This window comes from Lactuca saligna, chromosome 7 (assembly GCF_052625555.1).
Source record: "Lactuca saligna cultivar CGN05327 chromosome 7, ASM5262555v1, whole genome shotgun sequence".
In the NCBI taxonomy this organism is placed as follows: Eukaryota; Viridiplantae; Streptophyta; class Magnoliopsida; order Asterales; family Asteraceae; genus Lactuca; species Lactuca saligna.
Window position 1 is genome coordinate 12,035,230 of NC_136423.1, and position 7,334 is coordinate 12,042,563.

General features: G+C 32.2%; 2 protein-coding genes across 2 annotated transcripts; one reads left to right on the top strand and one right to left on the bottom strand.

The window, feature by feature from the left end:
• Nucleotides 1-1,487: 1,487 nt before the first annotated feature.
• Nucleotides 1,488-2,199, bottom strand: LOC145005491 (uncharacterized). Its single transcript, XM_078964576.1, has one exon. The coding sequence runs from the start codon at nucleotides 2,135-2,137 to the stop codon at nucleotides 1,844-1,846; it is 294 nt and encodes a 97-aa protein (XP_078820702.1). The 5' UTR covers nucleotides 2,138-2,199; the 3' UTR covers nucleotides 1,488-1,843.
• A 1,090-nt stretch (nucleotides 2,200-3,289) lies between these two features.
• LOC145005936 (TPD1 protein homolog 1-like) lies at nucleotides 3,290-4,838 on the top strand. The gene is made up of 4 exons (XM_078965040.1): nucleotides 3,290-3,362; nucleotides 3,593-3,685; nucleotides 4,065-4,187; nucleotides 4,274-4,838. The coding sequence occupies exons 2-4, from the start codon at nucleotides 3,619-3,621 to the stop codon at nucleotides 4,669-4,671; spliced, it is 588 nt and encodes a 195-aa protein (XP_078821166.1). The 5' UTR covers nucleotides 3,290-3,362; nucleotides 3,593-3,618; the 3' UTR covers nucleotides 4,672-4,838.
• Nucleotides 4,839-7,334: the final 2,496 nt, after the last annotated feature.

Genomic DNA, 7,334 nt, shown 5'->3' on the forward strand with positions numbered 1-7,334 from the left:
AATGCAACACAAAACAAGGAAGTCAAAACCATGGAATTCGATAAGATCGTCATTTATGGATCTTTTCTTTTTTACAAATGAGAAAATATACAAATCACCAACCTATGTTCCACTAGGTAGGTGCATTGCAATGTGTCTATACGATAATTTTATTCGAGTCATTTGTTCAAGCTTAAAATGAATGATTTTATTTCATAGATACCAAATGTTGTCATTTCAAAAGATGCTACTAAATAGTTTCATACAATCATTTATGCAAAATCTTGTTTCGGTCTGCACTAAATATATGTTTTTTTAACATATTTGGCCTCTTATCGGAACAAGTTTGCAAAAGCTTTCTTGACGCAGTGGAGAAAAAGCAATATGGTTGATTTTCAGTTTGTAGTAATGGTAATAAAGAGTGTCATTACATGTTCAAGTCCTCAATGAAGGCTTTTTTAGAATAAAAAACTAAGAAGCTACCTATTGAAGATCATATAAGATTTCATGTTTTCCATCAAAGTAGTAGTTTTTCTTTATTTATGCTTATACTTTCCAAGTGTTCCTTAAAAGCTATTGACTTAAAAGTTAATTACTTAGTTGGTTGAATAATAGCATTCAGAACCTAATATTCTTGTGCCCAGTGTATATTAATGCATACATATGTGGGTTATAGGCTTGCACAGGAATTGTCTCTACAAACATATTAATATGATATTTTCTAATAATTTTTTAGGTCAATTAAGGAGCTGATAATAACCCTTATGATCCAAGAGAAGCATGAGCCACATCACTAGTTAGTATTAATAGCTAACTTGGTAGATTTGGAAATTAAGGAACTTGTGTTTTTTAGAAGACTAATGTATTATATGTTTTAAATAGTATACATTTTACTTTGTTGCTTATATTCATTATAATGTCATTGTATCTCTTTTGACAATTTATCTCTAGCTAAAAGATTTTAATGTTTTATGATGTTATTTGCAGAAATTTTAATTTAAATGGTTTTCAACTTGTTTCTAAATGACTGTTTCTAACTACCCATACGAGGTGTGTTTCACTGGCATTGTTATGATAGTCTAAAACAAAGACCAAATTTACAAGTTAAAACATTTTAAGAATAAAATTATAAAAGCTAGCAAAAGTCAGGGACCATTTTTGTAATATTAGTGTTTTATTTTTATTTAAATATGTTAACTTCTAACATAAGAAAAAAATTATCCTTTTTACGGTAACATAATATTTTAAATTTTATACTTGAATTAGAACATCTAAATTATATTAGTTTTTGTTCTCAATACAGAAAATAATGGTTTTTTTTTTTGTTCTTAATTAGTTAACTTTTTACATTATTACATGAAATGAATTAATAATAAAGTGTTTGTAGTCTAACAATAACGATATCAAATGTTGTTTTTTCTCTTTGAGGTTGATGGTTTAAGTGATTAAGAGTAGTTTAATAGAAGTAAGATAGATTTGTCCACATGAAATGAATTAATGATTATATATGCAAACGAACTAGCTAGATGTATTAATTATTATCATCATGGGTATCATGGAGTATTTGTAGTTGCACATACTGGTTCATCGATATCTTAGTTGATATGCCCAAAAGTGGTACTGAAGGTTTTTCGGTCATATTCTTTGTATCTTTGGGTTTGTTACCTATATTTAAATAACCAATCCTAATATTATCATATGTCGAGGTACATAGAGGGTTCCATATCATCAAATACTAACTTATTTATTTATCTTTTTTATCAAACATACCACATATAGGCATTCAACGCCTATTTTTGAGAGCGAATCAAGAACATCAAAGTCTTGAAATCCCATTCAAAGTAGCCTTTTTAGAAGAATGGATCTAGAGTTGACAAGGCCACAAGAATGTACCCATCACATAGCACCTCTTCTCCTCCAAGCTCAAACCATCAAATAGCAAACCATATTGCTGAAGAAGCAAATCCAGTCTCCACTCCTCCATCTTCTCATAATCAACCTTCTGGTAACGAGGGTAATGCAGTGGCATTTGAAAGCCTGATGATGTTTTAATTTGTTTTTCTTTGGAATCACTGTTTGAAGCATTCGCTCCTCCATAATTAGGTTGCCCCAATAGAATCACACTCCAAGCATAATGTAATAGTGAACTCAAACCCATCTCTCTTTCTATCTCCCTCACCCCTAGCTATCTATCAACGTATAGCAATCATATATATATATCTTTATATATGTGTGTGTGTGTGTGAAGTTGGTTTTAGTTCCGATGGCTTGTATGATTGATTTAAGTTTCGTAATCGGAATTTCTGGAATTATTATCTCTTGTTTTACAAGTTATCACAACATATGGCGCATATGGAAGATTTGCATAGGCCAAATAAGTAGCTTGTAATAGCAGGAATGAATTAAATAAGTATCTAGGGAATTGCGTGTGGGTCATGTATTAAGAGATTTGTTTCTGAAAAACAGTGTATGTTTGTTTTTTTGTTTTTTTTTTGCAAAAGGATTTCCGTTTTAATTTGCATAATATGTTATCGTATGGTTATTATATTCTTTCAAACTTTTATTTATATTTTATGACTTTATTTTTTTATATAAAGTTTTTTCTATAGAATATATAGTAAACAAGCATGTATAATTTTAACAAGTTAATTAGACTAAAAACAAACTTCTGAGTCTGCATAGGGAAGAGCTTAAGATTCTGTTACCTGTTTGAATAAATGCATGCCATCTCTTAATATTTACTATGCTGTCTTCATTAATTAATATGATTATATATACTCTAAATTGTGAGGTTGGAATTTGTATAGAGAGTAGAGAGAGAGAGATAGCTTCTTCTTTCCAATGTATTGAAACTTGTTAACTTATATGACATATCACAACTGGACCAGTGGTGGCCATGGTCCCCCAGGTTTTTATCTTCTGAATATCAACTAATTATATTATCAATAACTATTCAAATTAATTTTTTTTAAAATATCAGACTAACCGGCCCCTCCAGAATGATGGTAAATTAAGTTGACAGTTGAGGTGCTATCTATTTATTACAAAAGAAAAAATATATAAATATAAATATCATAATTGCCAACGAATGGCAGCTGTGGTTTGTAAATGCTTGTAAAGTGATCAAGGTCTATTGGTTCATGGAAACCTAGCTAGGTAATATATATATATATATATATATATATATATATATATATATATATATATATATATATATATATATATATATATATATATATATATATATATATATATATATATATATATATATATATATATATATATATATATATATATATATATGAGTCACATAGCACTCAGTCAAGTACAAATGTTTGATAATCTCTCACTCAGAACTTGGCCACTCCATCGAGTTATTACAGGTACAAGATGCTTTAAACAGATACTACGCTTTCACATCGTAGCTGTTTATCTCTCGTTTTCTATTTGTTTTTAACTGTTTAGTTTCTCCGGAACACTTGATCTTTTCCATATATAGGTAAGTAGCTTGTACTTCATCTCCTAAGAGAACGATTTGATATAAGTGGTCTTTGTTTTATAGCTTATTAATCTTGGCATCGATATACAATGTATCTACATGATTGGTTTGTAGGTACATGCTGATCCGATCTCATATATATGCAAGACATGGATATTTCATACAGGAAATCTTGCATGGCTTTTGGTATTGTTGCTGTACTCTTTGGTATGTATACTTTTCACAAAAATTTCATAAAAAATTGTTCTAAATCGAGTACAGAATAAAAAGTTTTTTTAACTTACTCCCTTTGGTTTAGAACAGGGGCTGTATGTATCCTAGAATATAGTAAATGCATCTTTAATTAGGAAAGAAAGATATGTATGTGTTCTTGTCATGATTTTTCTAATGAAGTTGAAACTAATTAATTGTTGGCTAAAAATCTTATCATGAAAGACAGTCACTGTTTCTGAATGCTAAATGCTAATGCAGTATCTAATATGGGCACATATCTCCAAGCAATGCATGCATGCAGTTTATTAGTTTGATTTAATTTGGTGAACATTACGATATAAGATTCTAAATATGAGGAATTAATGTGCAACAGTCTTTGTAATGTTTTCAAGAGATCATCTTTTCCAAGGGCAATGTTTAAGTAGTAGAGAACATGCCTTTTCCAAGAACCAATTCATGACTGCTACCAATAGGAGGCTGTTGGCATTACCTGCAGGTAAACAATAGTATATTAATTCTTAAACAAGGATGTTAATTTTTAAACTTTTCACTTATTTGTATGCCTTTTTCTGTTATCATCAGATTACGATATTGGTGGTGGTGGTGATGGTTATGGTGATGGTGATGGTGGTAGTGGTGGTGATGGTGATGATGACCGTATACAGCCACAGTACTGCTCAGCGGATAACATCTACATATCGCAAGGGCAGACACCTCCTCTTCCTAGTGGCATTCCAACATACAGTGTAATAATTCAAAACATATGCATGTCAGGAAGTTGTATAATCTCAGACATTCACCTGAGTTGTGGGTGGTTTAGCTCGGCCAGGCTGATCAACCCAAACATATTTAAACGAATATCTTACAACGACTGCCTAGTTAATAACGGAAACCCTATTAGCCCTGGTCAAACTATCTATTTCCAATATGCAAATACCTACCCTTATCCTATGTCAGTAGCTTCGCTGTCATGCCAATAATTGGATCCTACCACGTACATGTACAAGTATGATAGATAAAGGTGTGTAGATTGTGTATATTGTTCTTTGTCTTTGTTAGTTATGATAGTTAGGGGCTTACTCTTGGTTCACCGATAATAAAAGTGTAATTTTGTTTTGATGAAAATTGAGAACAAAAAGTGTCTCTATGCAAGTTATGTTGAATTTCGATAGAAGTTTGAAAAAGGTCATGTTTCTCCCAACACATGTATACATACAAAATAGACCCGACGAAAACTACCGCAAAACATCACCCCGACACGAAATAAACGTGTAACCTTGTAGTATGCGACATGTAGAAGGTTTTTGACATAAAACAGTGAAGCATAATGCTATAACAGGTAAGGGTATCCTACTATGAGTTATGTGGTGCATAGCAAAAGTGCTACACGGTGCGTATGAAAGTACGATGTTGATTTGGGAGGGTGAACAACATGATGTGTACGGTTTGTATGAAAGTATGATGTTGATCTGGAAGGGTGAACAACATGATGTGTACGTGTTATGTTTTACATGAGGCAACTTGAAAAAAGGTGGTTTGTACGTATAAGTTATGCGATGTGTAACCGATAATAGAGGAAGTATTTATCAGGCCTTGAGTCGGTCATTTTTATCATCATTCTTCCCATATCAGTTCCAAAACGTTCCCACAGTGATTTTGAGGTTCTGAGGTCGATTTTGAGGAGCAAATACAAGAAATACAAGATTTAAATTATAGAAGTGGAATAATGTGCCATCACTTTGTCAAGCTTTTATGGTATATCCATGTGTTATGGGTGATATTTTCATAACTTTATTCTATTATGCCTAACATCTTGAACTTGTACTGACATCTTGAACCACCCAAGACTTTGAACAAGCGAACATCTTGGGATTGCAATTGTATTTCTTGTGCGTGACTAAAAGCTTATCTCACAAGGTATAGACTAAGTCAACTAAGCATGCGGTCAACAAGAAAAGACATTGAGTCTCCCCGAAATACCTGGTCAAGGAACAATAGGAAAAATCTCAAATTTTAAGGAAATTAGTTAGATATCAAATAGATAAATAGAGGAGTCGATATCATTTCACACACGTTCACTACTAATAACACACATACACTTGGTCATTCTCACTACCTCTGAATCATACTACTCACGATCAATTTGTACTTGTAACATTTTTGCTTATTTCTAAATAAAAGTTCTAAAGGCAGAGTGTCATTAGTCACCTCCCAAGGTTTTATGCCAGATGTCATAGAGGATTAAAGGTCTTCCTCGTATATTATTATGTTCTTGTTCTTACATTTATGTTTACATTTATCTTTAACTTGTTTTGTTTATAAACCAAGATATGAGTTATATTTATACAAAGCATGACATTGTGTGTGATCGAGTCTTGAGAAGAAAATTGTGATCATGCATTATTGAGTGAATTGCATAGTAATGTAAAAGTAAAATTTGACTAGCCTAGGATACCCCCCTAAGAAGATTAGCTAAACTATAATCGGATGGTACCTCTCTTTGTGAAGTAGGAGTCTTTGATGAGTCGATAATTGTATGATTTGTTCTATTGTGGTGGTCAGTATTAAAGTCACACAACACGACCTAATCCTTAACGAACCGAAACTATGAAATGGAAGACCATGCCAAAGTAAGCTATGAAAAGGGAGAACATCCCAAAGTAAGCTATGAAAGGAGAGAACATCCCAAAGTAAGTAATGAAATGAGAGAATATCCTAAAAAGTTAATGAAAATGAATAATGAAACGGGGTGGAACCTATAAGACTGCATTATATGAGAACATGCATTGCATAGTTAGTGATTTGTTTTAAAGTATTAAAGTTTATGAAAATGATAGCTTTACTAGATATTTGTAAAGTTATGAAAGTTTTTAAAGGGAAAGTTTTAGTAAATGTTGTAAATGTTTGGATCTAAACCCATATTACTCACTAAATAATGTTGTTTGGTATATGCTTTATTTTAATCCATGTATCTCAGGTTCAGGTATGAAGGCTTAGAAGGTCGTGGCCTTTAGCAGTGAGCTTTTGAAGGATAAAAATCAAACATAGTTTTTATCGTATGTATGTATTCACTTCTTATTATGGTTTTCTCTGCAACATCCCAAAATTTCAAGACTAAAAATTTCATTTTTAATTAACGAATTACAAAACCATTCATAATATCATCCATGTCAAATCCCAATATGTCATTAGTCAAAACATATCATAATAAAACAACATCAGAGTATAACTCCCAAATATCTCATGTGCAGAAACTATGGTGTGATGCGCTGCAATCATGTTGGCTCCTTTCCCTTCGAAGAAGAGGTACCTGAAACCAAAATTGAAAATCATTAGCATGAAGCTTAGTGAGTTCCCCCATCATACCACATACCATACAATAAATGAGTGTCAAGCATATTTGGGTGTCAGCCTCCCCTTCAGTCTATTTCAACCAGATACTGTCGAGCATATCTGGGTGCTAGCCTCCCCTTCAGTCTATTTCAAATAGATACTGTCGAGCATATCTGGGTGTTGGTCTCCCTTTCGGTTTATTTCAACCGGATATTGGGTCTATTTCACCCCTACCACTACCCCATAATATCGTAACAAGTAAGCACATAAAACATAACATATAGTGGCAAGCCTGAAAATTATCACAAAG